At 47.4% G+C, this 23,128-nt stretch overlaps 1 protein-coding gene across 1 annotated transcript in view; it reads right to left on the bottom strand.

The window, feature by feature from the left end:
* TMEM266 (transmembrane protein 266) overlaps nt 1–23,128 on the bottom strand; it is a 92,215-nt gene that overhangs the window by 17,173 nt on the left and 51,914 nt on the right. The window contains exons 7-8 of the mRNA XM_027840565.1: nt 22,232–22,347; nt 400–589 (exon numbers count right to left, since the gene is read on the bottom strand). Of these exons, the coding sequence (XP_027696366.1) occupies nt 400–589; nt 22,232–22,347 (306 nt within the window). The remainder of the gene's footprint in view (nt 1–399; nt 590–22,231; nt 22,348–23,128) is intronic.

Genomic DNA, 23,128 nt, shown 5'->3' with positions numbered 1-23,128 from the left:
GGACGCACACCCTGTGATGCCGTGTCTGTGTGAGGGCACATGTCCCATGATGCCGCGTCTGTGTGAGGACATATGCCTTTTGAACGGCTGAGAGAAGTCTGAACCCACGACACGTCTGTGTATGTCTCCTTATACCATGGAGTATCACAGACCTGCCTCCCTGTGGCTCTGAGGCCAGCTCTCTGTCTACACAGCATGCCGTCTCTCGAGCATCACCCTAATCACCCCCAATATTCTTGTGCTCCCCAAGGAGGAGGAAAGAGGCGGTGCTGTCAGTGAAGGCTCCGTGCAGCAATGGGAGAGTGGCCTTCCCTGGTAGGGGTGAGGGCCGGCCATCTGCCGGGGGAGACCACACTGCCCCCCGGGGCTCGCGGGGCCGGGGGATTGAGAGGAACTCACCGTGCGGGGGCCGCGGTTCCGTGATGTTCTCTGTGCTCTCGTCGTCGTCCGAGTCTCCTGTGTCCACCACCTTGTACCTGGCGCTGCCCTGCGGCTTAAGGACGTGAGGGGCTTGCAAGGCTGCCTCCCGTTCGGCTGCCAGGTCGAGATCCTGTTGGGCCAGGTGGGCCCTCAGCTGCCGGATTTCAAACTGGAAAACCAAGGGGGATGGGTCACTGGTCCTGCGCGGTGGAAGCTTGTCTCCTGGAGGAGTCATTACGGCGCCAGGGAGAACCTGCTCTCTCCCCAGCCCCTCAGGGACTGCCCTCAAGGACACGTGCTACCCCCAGGATGAAGTGCTTTGTATTGTCGCATTTACTTAGCTTGTTTTCCCGCACCATAGAGCAATGCATCCTTTGTATAGAGCAGATGCTTAATAAATGCTTGTGAAATCAAATTGAATTCACTTGGGGTCCAAAGACCTGGATTTGAGTTTTCAGTCCTCTTACTTCCCAGCTATGTGACCTTGGGTAAGTCACTTAACTTGAGCCTCAGTTTCTTTATCTGTAAAATGGTGATTATAATGTTTCTAATACCTAGCCCACAGAGTTCCTGATTTCTCCTGGCTGTTAGTGTCCTCCTTTGACAAATTTCCTTGTATTTATTGTGTAAATGTTGTGTATGTTACTACCTTGTATTTATTCTATGCATACATTGTTTAAGACCTGAGTTCAAATCTGACCTCAGACACTCACTAGCTGTGTGACCTTGGGAAAATCACTTAACCTCTGTTTGCCTCATTGTCTGTATAATGGGGATAATAATAGTACCTACTTCCCAGGGGTGGTGTGAGGATCAAAGGAGATAATAATTGTAAAGCATTTAGCACAGTGTGTGGCACATAGCAAGTGCTGTGTAAATGTTAGGTATTATTATTCTATAGCCATTTATAGCTGTATCAATGTATATAGACACATACACAAATAATCCATATGCTTACATTCTTGTTCGATTAATATGTACACACAGCGCATACATGTACTATGTAGCACACATTCATGCACATATACACATGCATGTAGAGTGGTTATATAGAATTATATTGTATATTATATATTGTTTTATATATGCATGTATATAATGTATGTATTAGGATGTAGAACATAATGTATATATCATAATGCATACATATGTACTTATGCATGTGTGTATACATGTTACTATTTAACCCTGGATACAAATGGAGCCCTAGCCCAGCCCCAGGCTCAACCCTAACCCCAGCTCAGAATGACCCTTCATCCCATGTTTATGGAGTGGAACCAAGAAAGGGAGTTTGGGTTTGGGAAACTTTAGGGTTGGTAAATGCAGTAATTGGGGAGCCAATTGACACACCCTCTGTAGAGGCAATAGTGGTGATGAATGGATTACAATTCTCTTTGCGAAAGGTAGAAAACAATAGATCAGGAGAAATCAGTAGGTGCTTAATAAATGCTTTTTCCCTTCCCTTCCCCCTTTGAAGCCTCCATGTGGCATTTGGGTTTGCCTTTGTGGTTTTTTTTTTTTTTTAGTGAGGCAATCGGAGTTAAGTGACTTGCCCAAGGTCACACAGCTAGTACATGTCAAGTGTTTGGTCTGAGGCCGGATTTGAACTCAGGTCCTCCTGACTTCAGGGCCAGTGCTCTATCCACTTCGCCACCTAGCTGCCCCTTTGCCATTGTGTTTTCAGGGACAAATGGATGCTTTTCCTAGCTGTGTCACAGGTCGGGTATCTAGACATAGAGAGAAAAGTTAGGGCCACCAGCTTGTTGAGGGGAAGCCTGAGCTCTGCAGGATGCCCAGGGACCTGGGGGAAGGTTGACGCCTGAGCTGACCTAGGGAGTGGAAAGCACAAGTGCCTTCCATGCCACCTGGTGGTCAAAGTGTAGACACACACTCGTTTCAGTCCAGCTTTGTCTCTGCCAGCCAGCTGTGAAAACTGCCCAGGCATGAAATATTTTTCCCTCATGGTAGGAGAAATAAATTCTCCCTGTCCCACTGTCATCCACCTCATCTCCCCAAGGATGGATGGTCTCTGCGGCCAGGTGTCTTCCAGGCTTCAGGTTATGTCCCAGGGGCTCAGAAACAAAGCCAGCGGTGACCACTTAGCATGGACAGAGCAAATGAAACCAGGGATGGGGGCTTCAGTGCTATGGGAGCTGCTTACTTTGCATGCAATGACATAGGATGAACTACAGCCATCCAGCCTTGACTTTGAACTTAAACTAATTCTTGATCCCGTCTCCAGACAGAGCTTTACCCCAGATCCAGACTGAGCCCTGTCCCTGAATATGAACGGAGCTGTAACCCCGGCCTCAAACTGAACCCTAATTCTAGCTTTGGCCTGAGATTTAACCCTGGATACGAATGGAGCCCCAGCCCAGCCCCAGGCTCAATCCTAACTCCAGCTCAGAGTGACTCCTCATCCCAGCCCTAGTTTGGGTCCTAACCCTAACTTTTAACCTAAATTTGAGCCTTCACCCCACTTTGGACTGACAATTTCTTGACAAATGATGGTTACTTGAAGACAACTATCACATCCTTTCTCCTTCCCTCTCTCTCAAATCTTTTCTTCAGGTTGGACAATTTTTGGAGTCTCCACCCGCTCCTCTACCCTCATCTGATGTGGTTTCTGGTTCCTCACCTCAATCACGGAGCACACATCTCACAAATGCATACACCAAGTGGTGAAATTCTGGACCCTTTGGTTCAACTTGTAATGGAGGGAGACTCCTCTTTGTAAGTGTTTCCTCGGCCAGACGCTGCCCAAGACTTCCAGGGACGAGGAACTCACCCTCTCCTGAGACATAACATTGTACTTTTGAACCACTCCCATGGTTAATACGTTCTTCCTTATACTGAATAGAAGACTGACTCTCAACCAATCAACAAGCATATATTAAGTGCCAACTGTGTGCCACGCTCTGTGCTAGGTGCTGGGGGTACAGAGACAAAAGGGACGTAGTTTCCATACCATTTCCCCCAGTTCTGCCCTCAGGGGTCAAATAGAACAAATTTAAGCTCATTCTACAAAACAGTCCTTCAAAGATTTCAAAACAATAATAGTGATTTTAGAGAAAACTTAGATTAGAGCAAACAGAAGCCCAGAGAGGGGATGAGACTTTCCTAACACCACACAGTGAGTGTTCCAGCTAGGATCTGAACCCATGCCCTCTGATTCCAAATCCAGGGCACTTTCTACTGCATGATACTTCTTTTCTTCAGACTAAGCCTGGCACTCTCCCTTGACAGAATGTAAGTTTCTTGAGGAAAGGAGCTGTTTTTGCCCTTCTTTATATCCCCAGAATTTAGCACGGTGCTTGGCACATCACAAATACTTAATCAATGTTTGCTGATGGGTTTATTGATTTTTGATGATTTTCCAACTTGCCAATGCTTTTCCATTGGAATGGAAACTTTTTGAGAGCAGGGACTCTGTCGCATTTCTATTTGTACTTTCAGCCTTAGCTTTCCATATGGTAAGTACTTAATAAGTGGTTTTTCATTCATTCATTGATCTGTTCGTTGATTGACTTTTTCATTCACAAAATGTGGTGTTCAGAAATGAACACAATATTCCAATGGAACATGACCCAGGTAGCAGACAACTAGCCAATCTGGGTGCTTCCATTAATGCAGCCTAAGGTCACATTAGTTTTTGGCTTCAATATCACACTGCTGACTCAGTCCACTATGCAGTCCAGTAAGGCTTCCAGGTATGAAGGCTGAGACTCCCCAGAGAAGGCAGATAACTGCATGGGAAGATGTAACCTTCCTTCTCCCATCCATGATGATTAATCATCACCCTGGGCTGAAAGGGAACCAGCTGGGTGGTCGGTCTCCCGATGTGTGTGACTGGTTTGTCAGGATGGCAAGATTTGGTCCTTGGGTGTGCTTGTGATGTAGTATGAATGTGTCATTGAATGAATGAATGAGTGAGAACAGGGTTCAAAACGCAAGTGAAATATGGGACAGTTGGGCATTTGCTGAGTGGCAGGAGAGTAAGTATTATACCCCTTTTATAGATGAGGAGATGGTATCTGTGTGCAGCTCTTTGGCGCTGATCGCATGTTTAGAGGCATGGGTAGATGGTTCTAGAGCCAGGCAGAGGCAGATGACAACTCTGGGTGAAGCCCGGAGAATTTGTGGCCCTTGTATCATGTGCCAGTCAATTCCCACGGAGTAGTAGCAACATTTAGGGAGTTGTGATGACCTAGCCTTGGAAGGGGCAAAAAACTGGCTCAAAGTTCTGAGCCCCTGGTAGTTTCTGCATGAAAAAAGAGGGTTTGGGGAGAAGCTAAGGGACCCCAAGTTTGCGTGGAGGCGTAATTAGTGGCAAGCAGGAAACCCTTAGGGATGGGGAGTTGGGGCTGGTCTGGAAAAGCTGGCCTTTTCACCTGCATCACAGGAGTGCAGCACACTGTTTTGAGCCTTAGTATTGAACTTTACGTTTATGCCTATTCAGTTGCATCTCAGATTTTTCCTAATGATCCGTCTTAGGGGGCAGTTTTTGGACCCTGAGTCTCCTGGCACTGTGCCATCTGCAAATGGGTGAACATGTCTTCCTTGTCTTCCTCTGGGTCATGGATGAAATGCCAAAGCAAACCGGTGGCTGACCTCAATTCAACGAGCATTTATTAAGCACCTACTATGTGTCAGGTGCCGGGGATAGAAAGAGAAAAACCAAACATCCCCGGCTCTCAAGGAGTTTACGTTCCATTGGGCCATGACATTCTACGTAGGCCCCTCTCCGTAAAAGGAGAGCACAAAGTCACAAAGTCTTGGCATTAAAGGAACCATCAATCCAACCTGGACCAGAACAATAATTCCCTCTATGAAGAGTTACCAGACCTGCGCCCAACCAGTTTTAGCTTGAATACCTTCAGTCACAATCAACTCACTACCTTCTAAAGCAGCCCGTTCCACCTTAGGGTGGCTCTCAGTGTTCATTTTCCCTTACATTGACCCAAAAGTTAATTCTTTTCAACTTCTATCTGTTGCCCCTCGTCCTGCCCTTCTGAACCCAGCAGGGAACACCTGAGCCCGCCTTCATAGGAGAGCACTACAATGCCTGAGTGGAGCTTTGCTGAAGGTGCGGTCCCTTCTGGCTAAATGAGTTCCAAGACCAGTCCGGACCAGACAGGGATGAGCATTTGCCTTTGAGGCGAGGGTTGGAGCCTTGAGACCCAATGTGGAGAGTGCAGAGAGGAGACAAGATGGCTAAGGGACAGACTCCTCAGGCACGAGGAGGACAGCGGCTCAGGCTGGTTGTCTCCGCAGCTGTGCTGGAGGCAAAGCCCCCAGCCAAACACACACATGCACAAGCCCGGGGAGGGGGAGCAGCCCCTCCTGGGCGCTGCTTTGGTTTGTTTTTCAGTGGACTAGAAGTTGGGGCCCAGGAAAGAGGCTTGTGTGAGCGTTATTCACACACGAACGATTTCTGCCAAAGCCAAGCCCCCATCTCCAGCCTAGCTCAGAACGCGTGACTGGCCCCTGCTTCTTCTTCATAGACAAGACCACAGCTGGCTTGGGGCTGAGGGCGGGGAGGGAAGAAGGTGCCACACTGGACCAGACGCTCCTCCGGCGCTCCCAGCCAGCTATGCCATCTCTACCACCACACACAGAAGTGTGTGTGTGTGTGTGTGTGTGTGTGTGTGTGTGTATGTGTGCAGGGCGGGGCTTCCCATTCCAAAGCAAGCTGATGGCTTGCCTGGGCATTCACTGTCATCTGCTTATTTATAAGAAGTAAATAATCTAAGCAGCCACGGCCTAATGAGAAGGGTGAGCTTACATTTATTCCAGAAGGCCTGAGGCAAATGGCTAACAAGACTTGAAGGCCTACACACACACACACACACACACACACACACACACACACACACACCCCCCATACATATATATACCACATACCATACAAACATGCACACACATACACATCACACCCCCCCCACACACACACATACACACACACACACCTTCATAGGTATACTCAACATCCCTCCCTTTCTTTTTCTTGGTCGTGGCTGAGCTCTGGTGTCCATGACCAGAACAACTGACATGCATATCATGTTTTCAGGGCAGGGGCTGGAGAACCAGCCTCCAAGCCGGGTTGCCTGAGCTCACAAGCCCTGCCTCTGACTTGCCCCTGGTGCTGTGTGACCCAGGGGAGCATAACCGAAGCCCCCAGTGCTCCAGGCCACCCTCTAAGACTCTAAATCACAGAGAGGCAGCTGACCTCTGTTGGTAAAGGGAGTTTCCTTCTAGCAGTGAAATCCCAGATCCAGTCTCTATTCCTCTCACTTTTGTGATATTATCTCACTGGAGCTTCACGATGACCCAATGAGCTAAGCTCTGCAGGTATTACAATTTGGTTTTGATGGGCGATTTCATCAGTGCAAAGGGTGTTCAGTAAGGAAACCCTCTCGGCCAGTGTAGATCATCCCTTCCTGCACAATGGGAGTCTTCCAGGGCTGGTGGCCCGCTGAGAAGCCATTCTCCGGCTTCCTTAATCTTAACATCTTCCCTCTAGCCCCACATTATTTCCTGTAACTCAGGTTTGTCCAAAGCTTGCATCTCATCTCCCCCATTAGACTGGGAGTGCTGAGGGCCTGGATAGCGTTTTTGCCTTTTTTGTGTCCCGGGTGCTTAGCACAGTGCCTGGCACATTGGTTGTTTTTCAGTCATTTTCAGTTGTGTTAGACTCTCCGTGACCCCATTTGGGGTTTTCTTGGCAAAGACACTGGAGTGGTTTGCCTTTTCCTTCTCCAGCTCATTTTACAAATGAGGAAACTGAGGCAAACAGGGTGCAGTGACTTGCCCAGGGTCACACAGCTGAGGTCAGATTTGAACTCAGGTCTTCCTGACTCCGAGGAGGGTGCTCTATTTGCTGCATCACCTAGCAGCCCCCACGCATACAACAGGCACTGTATGAATGCTAGCTGATCGACCTGAGATTTGCCATTGAATGTCAGAAGCAGAACGTGACCCAGATCTTCCCGGTTCTGGTCCCTGAACTCTCTCTCTGTTGCCATGCAGCTGACCAGACGTATTATTCCTTCCATTTACTAGATGAGGAAACTGAAGTGTCTGAGGTGGGATTCGATCTTGGGTCTCTCCTGACTCTGACTTCTTGTATTCTGCTTCTGCTCCAAACCCTTCACCGTTTCCAAGATCCAGCATTGTTCCCAGAGAAAGGCCAGGGTGCTCCCCCGAGACCCCCAGGCCCGGCTCCAGGGTGAGCCCTCAGGAAGCAGGTTCTAGGTCTGACTGTGCATGCTCATGGGAGGGACCCTGAGTTTATCTTAATGTCAAACAGGAGCAGGAGCACAGAACGTCAGAAAGAGGACAAGCTTTGGTGGTAGGGGGTATGGGTTCAAAACCCACTGATGTCACTGTAACCAGTGGATGAGTCATTACCCATGCATCTCTGGGATTGGACCAGCTAGCTGTGGAGATCCCATCCAGGTCAAGGTGTTTGGTCTGTGATTTAGAGAAACATACTTGGATTTCAGGGGATGGGTGGGCAAGGAGTCTCTAATAGGGAGTTCTTGGAATGCTTTCTCTCTTCAGAAAGATAGGGTTGGTGGGAAGGGGAGGGTTACAGTCTCTGCACTTGTCATTTCATCAGTGTAGGGAAATCCCAGTGTTGAAACTCCCTCCACAGATGCACATAGGCGACTCCTTTGTAATTTGTGGTCTTAGAGATTGTCCAGGGCACTGAGAGGCCAGGCACCTGTCCAGGGCTACACAGCCACTATGTGTCAGAGGCAGGACCTGAATCCAGATCTTATTAATTGAAGTCTGGCTTCCTAGCTACTATATTATACTGTCCCTCAAAGCACTCGTTAGATCGAGGTTTGTTTTTAAGAAAAATGTTTTGATCACTGTGTTTCAACATAATCAGTTTCCTTTGTAATCCTATGTATTTTATTTTATGCATTTAAAAACATTATCCTGAGAAAAAATGTGACAAAGGGGTTCCGGACCAAAAAGAGGTGAAGAATACAAATGACTAAGTAGCTAAGTTACAGAACCTCATGGTATTGCTAAGGGTGGAGCCTGACCCAGAACCAGGACAGGGGAGGCAAAGAAGGCATTAGCCAGGGCAGAGTGTGGGACTTTTTGTAAGCCCACACATTGCTATAATGTGACCTGCCCTTTCCCCCAGGCTTGAGAAGGACAGACTTCTGGACACTTCTTTCCAAACTGAGATAGGTGAAGGTACAACGCAGTACTCTAGGTGTGAGGACAGAGGCTCAGAGTTGGTGGTGAATTCAGATTATTGTTGGTTGTGTGACCTCAGGCGCAGGACGGGGTGGAATCTGACACCTCTGAGCTCCCTTTGGGCTCTAGGTCCAGGAGCCTATGAATCAAGTCATCCCAAGTGGGATGAAATTGTGGATCCTTGAAGCATTTAGGTAAATATTGTCATGATTTGTGTCTTGTGTCCCCCAAGATGCCTGCTATAGTGCCAAGGACATCACAGGGCAGGCCGGAAAGAACTTAGACTTCGCTCTCTGCCCATCTCCCCCCACACCTGGCTCCTGTCTCCTACTCTGAGAGCCTCCTGCCTTGTCCAGCACTGGGCCTCTGAGGCACTTCCTACAGCCTCCTTACCAGGCCCAGGGCCCTTCCCACCCTTCCCATCTCCCCTTTATGTGGGGTCTTCTTTCATGAGAATGTAGGCTCCTTGAGGGGAGGGGCTGTGTCTTGCTGGCTTTGATAGGTATATGCACATGTATGCATATGTATATATGCATGTATGTATATGTATATCTTCAGTGCTTGCTTTGCACGGTGCCTGGCACATAGTAAGTGCTTGATAAGTTTTCTCTCCTCTCTTTCTCTCTTTTCTCTCCTTTCTCCTTTTCTCTTTCTTCTCTCTCCCCTTACTCCTCTTTTTTCTCTTCTCTCTTCCTTTCTCTCTTCTCTCTCTGTTTGCCTCAGTTTCCTCATCTGTGAAATGGGGATGATAATAGCCCCTACCTCATAGGGTTGTTGTGAGAATCAAATGAGATAATAATTGTAAAGCGCTTAGTATCATGCCTGGTGCACTGCAATCATTACATAAATGTTAGTTATTGTTATTATTATGATTATAATGCAAATATACCTGAGTCTGAGAGGAAAAAGGATTTCACTCAACTCTGCTGGGTGAGGAGCAGGGAGGGAAAAACCTGTGGACACCCTGGAAATGGATTGCAATAAATCTGATGTTGGCAAACGGGGCTATTGGAAAACAACAGACTTGGGAAGAATTAGTATGCAGTCATAGCTCCACTTAATGCAATCCATTAGCCAATTATTTATAAACAGACAGAATGACAGGGACCACTATGGATCCACAGGGAGGCCCCCCTCGTGCATTACCAGAGTGAATGGAGGTGCCGTCCGTCCTGGCGCGAGTTGGACTACGCGCGTATGAGGAACCTGGGAAGGAGGAGATAAATGCGCTGAGCACTTTTCCTTAATGGGCCGGCCGGGAGTGTAATTGACGTGGCCTTGGATGGATCGATGGACACTTTGGCAAGATGCTTCATCGCGTCTAATGGAGCAGCCGTCAGCTCTGCTCCATCCTCTTAGTGCCGTCTACACAGACGATCCAGCCCGAAAACTCATCTGCCATTGGGACGCCATCCAATGTTTATTTCCATTAGCTTTGCCATTGTTGGGAACAATAAAAAAATCAAGGGATAGTTGCAAACTAATGATTTACAAGCAGGGTGAAGTGGAGGCCGACCTTGGCCACTTTCCATGCACTAGGAAGATGACTGGGAGTTGGATATAAATTTAAATTATTGCAAAAGGATAGCATAACTTATTCCTCTGATAGCTAATTTTATCAACTAAAGAGGCATGTCATTAAAGCTATCGGCTGTTTTACAAATCATTCCCCAAGTTAAAAAACTTGACTTTCCCTAGTTGAGAGTTCTAATAATCAGGCCGATGAATTCAAGTCCACTTCACCAATATTTATTAAGCACCTACTATGTGCAAGACCCTAGGCTGGTTGGGAGGATGGCAAAGAAGAAAGATGGCACGGTCCCTGACCTTATGGAACGGGAGTAGGAAACAGAACATGTCCACAAACGTGTATAATGTGACATGAAAAGGTTGGATTAGATGGTCTCTGATGTATCCTCTATCTTTGACACAATGTGGTGCGGTGGAAAGAGCTCTGATTCTAGACTGAGAGGAGCTGAGTTCAAATCCCTCCTCTGACAATGACCACCTGTGTGACTTCAGGTAAGTCATTTCACATTCCGGGTCTCAGTTTCCTCCTTTGTAAAATGAAGGGGTTGGACTACAAGGCCCTAGAGGGCCTTAGAGGGCCTTCCTAACTCTAGATCAACAATATTATGAATGGAGCTGGTTCCAGTTGGCCCAGAACTGGACGCTCCAAATGGAGACTCCATCTCAGCTAGTCAATGGGGTCTGCCTGTATACCAGACCCCCATTACAAATGCACAGTGTCATAAGGGCAGTGGGAAAACCCAGAAAAATTTCTCTAGGAAAATCTGAGGAGGGAGAAATCTCTTTCAACTGGGGGAGGAAGAATCCACCAAGTTTCAAGGACAAAATGGCAGCTAAGAAGGGACTTGATGGAATTCTAGAGGCAGAGATGAGCAGGGAGTGAGTTCGAGTGCTGTCACATCCAACAGGATCCATTCCTGATTCTTCACACTCCCCCAACTGCCGTCCCCACCAGGAATGAGCAATTCTCCCTCATGAAACTACTTAGTAATAATAATAACAATAATAATAATCATAGCTAGCATTTGTATAGTCTTTTAAGCTTTGAAAAGCACTTTATAAACATGGTCTCATTTTGTCTTTATGACGACCCTGGGAGGTAGGTGCTATAATTATCCCCATTTGATAGATGAGGAAACTGAGGCAGACAGAGGTTGTGACCTGCCCAAGGTCATACAGCTAGCAAATGTGTGAGGCTGGATTTGTACATGCTTTGCATTACTTGTATGTGTAGGATTTGTGTCTCTATTTCCTTGAATATATGTTACATTCTCCTAGAAGAATGTAAAGTCCTCTTCTGTGTTGGTCTTTGTCCCCAGGCCGCAGCAAACAGAGCCTTCCCCACACTAAATGTTGGGGTCAGTCTGTGTGACTGCAAGAAGGCAGGCAGGATGAGGTCGGGAGGCGGCCTTTTGTCCAGTTTGACCAGAACATAGAGTGTGTAAGGGGAAGTAATCTGAACTGAGACTGAAAAGTATCATCTGGCTTCAATTATGAGATGAGGCACAGAACAGTGGAATGAATTCTGGCCTTGAAGGCAGGAGACCTGGGCTTGAGGCCCGACTCTGACACTCACCAGCTATGTGTCCATGGGCAGGTTCTTGTTGCCTCTCTGGGCCTCAGTTTCCCCATCTGTAAAATGGGTCCAGGATGGTGGCTGGGCGGAAAGAACTGTGCAAACCTCAACATGTGTTATAAATGTGAGCTGTTCTCACATTGGGGAAATAATGTCAACCTCTGGTTCTCTGTTTCCTCATCTGAAAACCGGCCTGTTACCTCACAAGTTTGTTGTGGGCATCAAATAGAAACATGTATAAAGCGTGTTGTAAACAGTAAAGTGACGGATGAATATGAGCTGTTGTTACTGCTGTCCTGGCTTGGGCTTTGTTCCCCAGGCTCCTGGCTGGGTCTCTGTTTTATCCCTCCACCCACCCTGTCAGTCCTGGCTATTCTGTCAGGAATTGGAAGGGAAGGGGGCCTAGGCTGGGGGTCTCAGAATTCTTCCCCACTTGAAATCCAGTGCTCTTCCCACCTGTTGTGATGAAGCTGGGTCAACAAAGCATTTATTAAAAGCACCTACTATGTGCCAGGCACGGTGCTAAACCTTGGGAATAAACCACAAGACAGAAATTACTCCCTGCTCTCAAGGAGGCCCTCCCCATCTACGTCCTTTCTAAGACTCAAAGAGCAGAGAGTGGGCACCACATTGCCCTGTCAAGGTTTCGTCTAGAGGGGAAAGATTCGGGGTGGGGAAATGGGAACGTTGTTGAGGTGAACTGGCAATCATGAGACCCTGAAGTCATCATGGTCATTTAACGGCTGTGCCTAAAATAGCATCAACTCTGATGTTCAAAAGGACTGAATTCTCAACTCTCAGGCTCAGAAAAGACCTTGGGGAGCACAGACAGGCTGGCCCGAGCCTGGCAAGCACGCCCTTCACAGCCAGCCCTGACAGCCATGCTCCGGGAGCCCAGCAACGCTGAAAACAGCTCCTTCCTGGGGCCACCCTGGGCCCTCCTGCTCCCAGCAGAATGAGAAGCCATATGAGGCCAGATGTAATCAGCAGCTACCAGCGCTGCCTGTCTTCTGTCCAGCTTTACAGGAGGCCTGTAGTAAGGCACCCTTTGGCCTGGGGTAAAAACCACTGATTTTAGGGGATGGGAGAGATATGGCCATGGTTTGGTAGACGGCAGTCTGATAATGGAGGGCAGTTGTACAAGGAAGGCGTAAAGGACTGTCTAACTGTAGGTGAGGGAGACGGGAGGGCAGGTCTGTGGGGACTGGGGAGAAAGAGATGCCGTGGAGTTGGGACTCCAGAGGTGAGACCGCGTGAGTGAATACAGCATAAGTCAACAGAGGACAAGACACAAGATGGACAGCAGTCTCTAGATTACTATGGAGAGAAAGCACTGCCCTCCCTACCATGTCAGCTCCCTGGGACAAAGCTCTGATTGTCCCACCCTGGTTACAGTTCTATTGTGTCCCTACACAACATTGCATCACCACTTAACCTCACATCACTTGGCCGGAGACTTGGCCAGCTCCTGACTTGTCTGAACACTCTCTGTCTCATTCCCTCATTCCCTCCCCTGCCTCTGACCTGACTTATACTCACATTATTCTCTCCTTCTCAAACCACACTGGTCCCCAGAGTTCCAAGCCCTCATCATGAGAATGGAGCTACCTCTCCAGCCTCCTGCCTTTCTTCTCCACGCCCAGGCCACTTTTCCAATCTCCTCGGCCAACACTGGCTCTGGGATTCCTTCCTGACAAATGGGCCAAAGGAATCTCTTGCTAGCGGTGTGTCCTCTACTGCCTTGGGTACTCGGTCCTCAAGTATGGCTTCTGCTTTCCCAAGTCTCTCCCATGGTCTGCTTTCTGAGTCACCCCCATCTGGATGGACTCCAAGCTGATGAATTTCCTTCCCCAAACCTGGCATCCAGAACCGTCTACGGCTCTCATGACTATTCATAGGGTCATCCAGCTTGAGCTGGAAGGGATTTCCAAGGCCATTTTCCCCATTATTCTGAGACGCAGGGAATTTCAATACCTTGCCTAAGGTCACACAGAGAGTTAAAAACTTCAGAGGTGGGATGTGAACACAGATTCTCTGCCTCTGTCTATCTTCCCTCGTTTCAAGTATGCTCTAAGGTGGAGGATAATAAGATTATCCCAGCTTTCGTCTTGGATGCTGAGATGTTATGTTAGTGCTGTTGGCTCATGTTAACTCATGTTGTCACTAGAATTCCCGGTTCTGTTTCATGTAAACTCTTGGGCACAAGCTCTCCCACACAAGCTAGGCACGTGGGGGAGAATCCACTTTTTCTTGTATTCAACCCCGTTCTTGCCAACCACGCCTCTATTCCAGTGAATTCTGAACTACTCACCCATATGCTATATCGTAGGGGCATTCATGTGAATATAGGATTTGTTGACCTATGGAGCTTAGTGTAACATGTCCATCCTCAGCCACACTGGCCACTGGGTCAGCCGATGGCTTCACTCAGTGTCTGCTGAGTGGTCTTTCATGCCGTTCATAGGGATCCCAACGAAGCGTCGGGCTAGCCTTGGAGTCCAAACTCATCATTTTACAGAGGAGCAAACCAAGAGTGCAGAGGTTGAGTGCGACCTCCAGATCAAGATCTGGCTCTCTTTCCACCGCGACATCATGCTTCTCCTCCCAAGGCACAATCAATGAAGGCTGCTATCTCTGCTGGCATCATCTGCTCTTTATGGTTGAGGGCCCAGCTGTGAGGGGGCTGCTGCATATGGCCGGGGGCGACTTCCCCACCCCTGTCCAACTGCTCATTGATCCTTCCCATCTGTACTCCCTGTCCTCAGAGAGAGACTGAAAGGTTTACAAAGCCCCTTACAGACGAGTCTCAAGCAACTTTGTGAAAAGGAAATAATTGTCTCTATTTTATAGATGAGGTAACACGAGTCAGAGAGGATGAATTACTTTCCCAGGGTCACACAGCCCGTACCAGCACTCAAATTTGAACCCAAGTTTCTGACCTCAAAACTAGTGGTCTGTCCACCATGGCATTTGCCTCAACCATTCTAAAGGCTGTCCCACATTTCTTTTCTTCTTTCTTTTTGAGGCAATCAGGGTTAAGTGACTTGTCCAAGGTCACAAAGCTAGTAAGTGTCTGAGGTCAGATTTGAACTCAGGTCCTCCTGACTCTGGGGCTGGTGCTCTATCCACTGTGCTACCTAGCTGCCCCGAGTACCCTACATTTCTGACCCTCCTCCTACTTACTTACATGTGACCTCTGGAGAACTCTTAACCCTCACTATAACCCTCTTCACTGACCACATCTTCCTCCTTCCTGACCCTGTGCCCATGTCCTCCCCTTGCTCCTCTGCCCGTCTGAATCCTGCTTATCCTTCAGGCCCAGCTCAAATGTCACCTCCTGCAGGAAGTCCTCTAGGACCACGCCAGCTCACACTACTGCCAACCTCTTTGAACATCAGCATTTTTCTGTAATACTCATTTGCCTCTTACATATGTCCTTGTACTGTTAGCTCTCTCTTTGGGGATATGGGCCTTGTTTCTCTAGCTACACTACAAGCTCCCAGAGGTTGGCGAATACAGCCTCCACATCTTTGAATCCCCCAGAGTTCCTAGCATGGGGCTTTACAGTCAGTCAGTCAACAAGCATTTATTAAAAGTGACTATGGGTCAGGCACTGTGATGAGCTCCAGGGATACAAAGATAGGCAAAAGCAGTCCCTGTCACTGTCAGTTCTCAGTAAACATTCACGGGCACACACACCAACCAATCTGTCTCCAGCCTTGGCTTCGCCACTCACTCTCCTGGTCAATATTTGTCCAGGAAGACACCCACAACCTTTGTCCTCAGGAAACTCTAAGCAGCTGCCTCCTAGGATTGTAGTAAGCCCCAAAGGAGATACTGTACATAAAAGACTTTGTAAACCTCAAAGCCAATCAACCAGAAAGCATCTATTAAGCACTTACTGTGCACCAGATACTATGTAAACCTCAGTTATCATTAGCATTACTGTTGTCATTTTCATTATTATTTCACTGGACCTAGGCTTCCATCAGAGTAGGGAGTTCCTGGGGAGAAACTTCATTGGCCAGTCTGACCAGCACCCACCCTCTATGGTCTTAAACAGTTGTGTGGGGCATGCTTGGGATTCCCTTATCCTTGACCCCATCCAGCTAACATTTCTTGCCTTAATAAGAACCAGTCTCCCAACCTTTACCCCTTGACCTCTGTGTTCTCCCTAGCCACACTCTCCTTCACCCCCAACTCTGTTAGATCTCTGCTCTTGAAGGTCACCAATAACCTCCAGTTGCCAAAGCCAATGGCTAGTTTTCAGTCATCCGCTTCCTGGATTGCTTGGCAGAATACAATGCTGTTGACCTTCCTGCCAATCCTGCTGCCTTGGCTTCAGAGACACCATGCTCTCCTGATTCTCCTTTCTCTCTAACTGACCCATCTTTGTCTCCTGCACTGGCTTCTTGGCTTCTTGTGTACCCCATAATGTGGATGTTACTGAGGTTCTGTCCTTGACACCAGAAAGTTTAGACCTCATTCTCCCCCCACGCCCCAAATTTGGAGGGGGCTTGAGCTGGAGAAAGAAATGGCAAACCACTCCAGTATCTCTGCCAAGAAAACCCCAAATGAGGTCACCAAGAGTTGGACAGGACTGAACAACAACAAAGTCACAATCACAGGAACCTGAGGACAGTGGCCAGAGGCCATTTGCACTGCTGTTTAGTCAGTTTCAGTCCTGTTGGACTCTCGGTGAGTAATTCCATCAGAGTACTCTGCATACAGCAGATGCTTGATGAGTGTTTATTGGGAACACAAGCTCCCTGAGGGCAGGGACTTTCACTTTTGTCTATATCCCTGGAATTTAGCAGAGCACTTGGAGCACAGCAGGCATTTAATAAATACTTGTTGACTGATGTGATTAGGAAAGAGGGAATAGAAAGTGACCCCAGATCAAGCATTTCAATGGAGACACTGACTTCAAGCAAAATCTAGTCTTGAAAAATAGTATCTTTTCCCAGACCTACTCCCTCACAAGCCAAGGGTGTGGGCTTCTTTGAACAGAGAAGCACTATTTTTTAAAATTTTGTGTTAAAAAATGGTGATAAGATTCTTCAGGTGCGAGGCAGGATGGTATAACGGAGAGAGCACTTGATTTTGGGTCAGAAGTTCAGTTTTTGCCTTTGGTCCTGAGAAACAAACAGAATAATGGGCATAAAGCATTCAGAAAGCCACAGGGACTCGGTGTGTGAAGGCATGAAGGCTTTAGCTTCCCCATTGGTTCTGTTTCTTCTCATGGAGGTTAGCACCCTTCTGGGACACCTTGGCAGACGGTCTTTGGGGGTTGCCTTGCAGGAAGAGATCCATGCCCGGTTGGCCAATCCTTAGTGCTTAGCTAGTCCAGACCTCCTATGGCAGACTCCCAGGACTTCCCTGGGCCTGGGCTTGAACTACCTCTGGCTTGGAAGGACCAACCAGCGATGGTCTTCTACTGTGCTGGCATGGCCACCAGGATCACCCTGGGATCACTTCCATGACTCGAGGAAGACTTCAGTGTCCCAGGCCTATGATTTCATTGGTGTGGGGGTTGGAAGGTGGGGAAGGTAACAAGCATTTATTAAGCACTTACTATATGCCAGACACTGTGCTAAGCATTTTTTATCAATATTATCTCATTTGATCCTCACAGCAACCCTGGGAGATAGCTGCTGTTATTATCCCCATTTTATAGATGAGAAAAAGTGAGGCAGACAGAGGCTAAGTGACTTGCCCAGGTTAACACAAGTGTCTGAGGCTGAATTTGAACTCAGGTTTTCTTGACCCCGTTTCTTGACCACTGTGCCACCTGGCTGCCTCGATCACAACAGTTTTGAGTGGTTTTGAGTGGGGCCAGTCTCCTTCCTCATCTCTTTCTTTGACTCTTAGAAGCAATTATATTGCACTGACTGAGGTACTTACCTCCCCCACACCCTCCTCACCATTCCACAATATTTCAGGGTTCCCTACTTGACTTTCTCAAACACTGCAGCTGGGACCCCTGCTCCACATGACCCTGGCTGGCATTTCCCTGTCCCCTGCCCCCTAACCCAGATGGCAGGGGTGATGGGTGGCTCTTTGAGGGGGCTGGTTTTAGAATTATTGTTATCTTCTCATCTTTTTCTATGCGATTCAGATAAAAATGATCTGGGGACAAATCTCTACCTTCTCTCGAGCATCAGAGGATAACAGAATTTTAAAGTTGTAAGGGACCTTAATGTCCTTTAGTCCAACACACACACACACACACACACACACACACACACACAAGCACAATCTCCATTATATCATGATATGCCCCACAAGTGGTCACATTTTGTACTCAGTGATCTAGAGACTACTGCATAGATAGATAAAATAACTCCTTTTCCTAGTTGACTAAAAGTCTTAGGATGCAAACTCTTCCTATTTACGCTCCCTGAGAACCTCTTTGGGACAACTCGTGTAGCAGGCAGGGAGAAGAGGTGCTTCTCTCTACTTTGAAAACTTTTTGTTCCACGTGTCTTGGAGATTATGAGTATTTGGGATGGTGACATCTAATCACAATGTTCTTAATCTACTCCGATCTTCTCCCTCCTCCTTCTTGTCCTCCTTCCTTCCTTCCTTCCTTCCTTCCTTCCTTCCTTCCCTCCCTTTCTCCTTCTCCTCCTCCTCGTCCTCCTCCTCCATTATTGTTATTGTGACTACTACCACTACCATTTTTTCCCCCCTGAAGCTCCCCCTTCAAGGCAGGACAATATAGAAGCATCCTCGTCAATTTTCTCCTTTTCTGTCTCCACTGAGATGATCTGGGCTTTGAGTGTTTTTTAAATCAGGATGGTTTGCAACCTTTCATTGCTTTCCCAGATGTTGCTCTTTAGGGAAAACCTGTCTTTCTTTATTGGCTCTTTCCTGAGCAGAAGCTTTACAATTTAACCTCTGCTTGAAACATGCACTCACAGCTGAAAACCATAGAATGACTGCACGCCAGAGCCCGAAGGGATCTTAGTGGAACAGAGCACAGTATCTGGGATCACTGCCCGGGTTCCAATGCCATCCTTGATGTTTACTTACCTGTATGACTTTGGACAAGATACTTTACCTCATTGAGACTCAGTTTCCTCATTTGTAAAATACGGATTAGATAACCCCCGTGGTCCCTTCTGGATCTAACTCTATGAACCTATGATGCTTGGCATGTGAGAAAACTCAGCCTCAGAGAGGAGAAGGGCGAGGGCTTTGCTCAAGGTCACATGGCCATAAGTAGCAGAGCAAGAATTTGAACCCAGGGCTCAGGACTTCAAGTCTAGAGCTCTTTTCTCTACACCATTCAAAAGAAAAGAGGCCTGAGAGCAAGGGCCAGGGGCGAGGCATCTGGGTCTGGGATATTTTGGACATGGTGGGAGATGCTTTCTCCTGTCTTGGCTGCGTGGATATTTGTGCCATTAATGTGACTTCACTCAAGTTGACAACCTGATCCCTGCAGAATTATGAAGCCGTTAATTTATGGAGGGAAGACGCTGTACTTGTAGCGACATCTCCTCGCCTGCTCACGGCAGCAAACGAGGGCATTTCCCTCGAATGGGAGCTCAGACTGACATCTCCTTGGCCCCAATTCAAGGTCTATCAAGACAGAGGAAATTTATGAGCCGTTGTTTGCTGCTGGGCCGTACTGTGTCCATCCGTCCGTCCTTGGCCGCTTCAGAGGGCTGCGATTCCATCAGTGTGGGGCTCCCCCTGGTGCCTTTGAGAGCTCTGGGGCTGACAACACTCACCATCCTCCGGGGGCCCGACCTCAGCGGGGAACCCCCTTCATGGAGTGTCCTGGCTCTGCTGCAATAGCCCGGGAGACCTCCCTGGGTCACTCTGATGCTAAGAGGAGGCCTTAAAGACTCAGAAGACCTTGGAGTCAGAAGTCTTGGTCCAATCTCTGCCTTTTACAGATGAGAGAACGGAGGCTCAGACAGAGGAAGCGATTTCTGGGGTCATGCAAGGATTTGAACTCAGGTCTTCTGACTCTGTGCCTAAAACTCACCTACTCTTTTTTTCTACACCATGACTTGAACTCTTCTCTTGCTGGGTTGCAGTAACTCCCACAAAAGGTATGGTTACCACTTTAATCAACGCAATGGCCAGCCATGATTCCAGAGGACTCATGATGACTGCATGTCATCTACCTCCTGTTAGAGGGATGGACTCAGGGGCAGATTGGGAGACATATTTTTGTTTTGGACGTGGCCAGTGGAGGAAGTATTTTTTGGTTTTGTTTGCTTTTGCTTGACTGGGCATACTTATTACTAGGGTTTTATTTTTCTTTCTTTTTAAAATTGTGTGTGGGGCAGAGAAGGTGGATTTTCACCAGTTAAAAATAAATTATTTAAATTTATTTTAAACAAACAACAAATCTCCTGAAATGATTTCAAAGATTTGACCTGTTTGTTTCAAGGAGGGGATTTCTTTGCAGTGACTGCACAGTCTCCTGTCCTTCCTGTGTTCTTTCAGTCTCTTTAACTGGAAGACCTGATTTGAATATCTAAGAGATTGATTCATTCAGTGAATACTTATTGAGCACCTAGTAAGTGTAAGATACTGGGACAGGGGAAGTTAAATGATTTTCCCAGGGTCACACAGTGTGTAGAAGAAACAACCCTTGAACCCTGGTCTTTTGAATCCATCCAAGTGCCCCCTACATCATGCTGGCCCACCTTGTGGAGCCAAGAAGACCTCACTTTGAAACAGGCCTCTGATGCTCTGTGTGTGACCCTGGGCAAGTCATCTGACTTTTCTGAGCTCTACTTTCCTCCTCCGTAAGATGGGGATAATCGTAGCACCTACCTTACTGGATGGTTGTGAGGATCAAATATTGTGTATGTCACAGACTTTGTAAAGCTCCAGATACATCATCACCGCCACCACCATCACCGTCATCATCATCACTGCCACCACCATCACCGTCATCATCATCACTGCCATTACTATCACCACCACCATCATCACCGCCATCATCACTGTCATCATTATCACTGTTATCATCATCACTGTCATCACCACCATCATCATTGTCATCATCATCATCATCATCATCATTAACATTATTATTATGGCTGTGTAGCTGTGAGAGACTGAAGCTCTCATCCCTGGTCCAGAGACAGGGATGCTTCTGGCTTTTCCTGGTATAAGCAAGAATGCAAGAGCATCTATGGGGCACCCTACTATGGGGTGGGGGATGTGGTCCCTGACTTCCTTACCTGACCAGGGCAGCCCCACCATCCTCTGACACAACGTCTCCTGCCTAGTGGATAATTACAAAGTGCACTTTGAGGTCCAGCTCAAGTCCCATCCCTTTCCTGAAGCTTTGTTCACCATCGATGTAGCCCATCCTGTCTTTCCCAGGGATCCCTCCTTCCTCACAGCTCCTACAGGGCTCATTGCTGATGCTACTTATAGACTCATAGAAGGGGACTTGGGGCAGGAAGGGACCTCCGGGACCACTGAGCCCAGCCCACTCCTTCATGTAGTATGTCCCATACTGGACTAGAGAACTTTCATGAGCAGGATCCATCTTTGAGCTCTCCTCTGAGTGCCTGGCAAGTACTGGGGGCTTGGCAACTTTTGACTGGTTAGTGGATTCTTAGTTTTAGAGAAGGCTAGATGTCTCTCAGACATACATAAAGGGAGCTTCGTGCTGCTACTTATAGAACTCAGTTGGCCTGCATAAAGAGGCTGGCGTAATAGAAAGAAGGCTGGTCTGGGAGTTACACAATGAACTTTCCAAGCATTAGTTCCGTCACTGTCTGGCAGTGACCTTTGGAAAGCCATCCCCACTCTGGTCTATTTACTTATCTGTGAAAGAACATGAGTTTCAATGATCTCTGGTCATAGGGTCACAGATCATGGATTTTTAGAGCCGAGAAGAAGTGTAGGGTTTAAGTCTAATGCCCTCATTTTGCACATGAGAAAACAGGCAAACAGAGGTTAAGTGACTTGTCCAGAGTCACACAGTTATTAAGTCTCTAAAGAACATTTGAACCTGGGCCTTCCTGAATTCAGGGCCAGCTCTTTAATGCCTCTCTCAGATGCCTCCAAATTGTGACGTTTTAAGTTCTAAGATTCCTCCCAGCTGTGACATTCTATGTTCTAAGATCTCTCCCAGCTATGACATTTTGTGTTCTAAGGTGACATTCTATGTTCTAAGATCTCTCCCAGCTATGACATTTTGTGTTCTAAGGTGACATTCTTAGTTCTAAGGTCTCTCGCAGCTTTGTTATTCTGTGTTCTAAGGTCCCTCTCACCTTTGACATTTTGTGTTCTCAGGTGACATCCTTGGTTCTAAGGTCCTTCCCAACTGTGACATTCTGCATTCTAAGGTCCCTCTCAGTTGCAACATTTTATGTTTAAGGTCCCAGTTCTGACAGTTTGATCTAAGGCCCCTTCTTTGCCCCTAATATTCAAGGCTTCTAAGTCTCAGTAGAATCAGGGCTGTTGAACAAAAACCCAGCTACAGTAAAAAAACCCCAGGTGCATTACCCCTTGCTCCTGGCAAATCTGCGTGAGTCTCTCCAGCTGCTCATCTTGGATGACCTTGGCTTTCTCGTACTGCTGAATGACCATCTCCAGCTCCACCTTCACTGGCAGAACATAAGCTGAAAGGAAAGAGATGACTGCTTCACAAGGGCAATGATGACCTGGCTGAGGCTGGAGCCTTCCAAGAGCTCGGCTCTGGTCAGATCGGACTCGGAGACACCGAAGGGTAAAGCAGCTTAATTAACATCCCGGCTCCTGCTTCTTTGAGGGAAAAGCTGTTGGCTACCCACGGGCTCCTGGAAGAGGCAAGCTAGTGAAAATGGTCACATCTTCTTAGACCCAATCTAGGAACACTGCACTGTTTACCTGAGGCTCTCCAACACGCTTTGGAAGCCTATTGGGTCAGTTTCAAAGCTTCAGCTGGTGTCTATCTGAGGTGTTTGCCATGGTCAGACTCCTCTTTTCCATTGGTAACTTACATGCTGTCCAGGGCTGCATACAGACTCAGGAGACATGGGTTCAAATCTTTCCATTGACACTTACTAACTGTATGACTCTGAGCAAGTCACTTAAACCTCTCTGTGCCTCAGTTTCCTCATCTGTAAAATGGAGATAATAATAGCATCTACCTCATAGGGCTGTTGTGAGGATCAAATATGTTAATGTGTAAAAACCTCTTTATAAGCCTATGTAAATGATAGTTGTTGTTAGCTGTGTAACCATGGGGAAGTCATTGTATCTTTATGGAACTCAGCTTTCACGTCTTTAGAATGGGGATAATAATACACACGCTTTAGAATGGGGATAATAATACATACAATAATAATACAATACATTAGGTTGTAAAATTTCAGGCACTACCACAAATATCAATACACTTGATTATCATTTTATTTTAAA

The sequence above is a fragment of the Vombatus ursinus genome, unplaced genomic scaffold (genome assembly GCF_900497805.2).
Source record: "Vombatus ursinus unplaced genomic scaffold, bare-nosed wombat genome assembly UNPS02014847.1, whole genome shotgun sequence".
Lineage (NCBI taxonomy): Eukaryota > Metazoa > Chordata > Mammalia > Diprotodontia > Vombatidae > Vombatus > Vombatus ursinus.
This window is presented reverse-complemented; position numbering and strand designations above follow the sequence as displayed.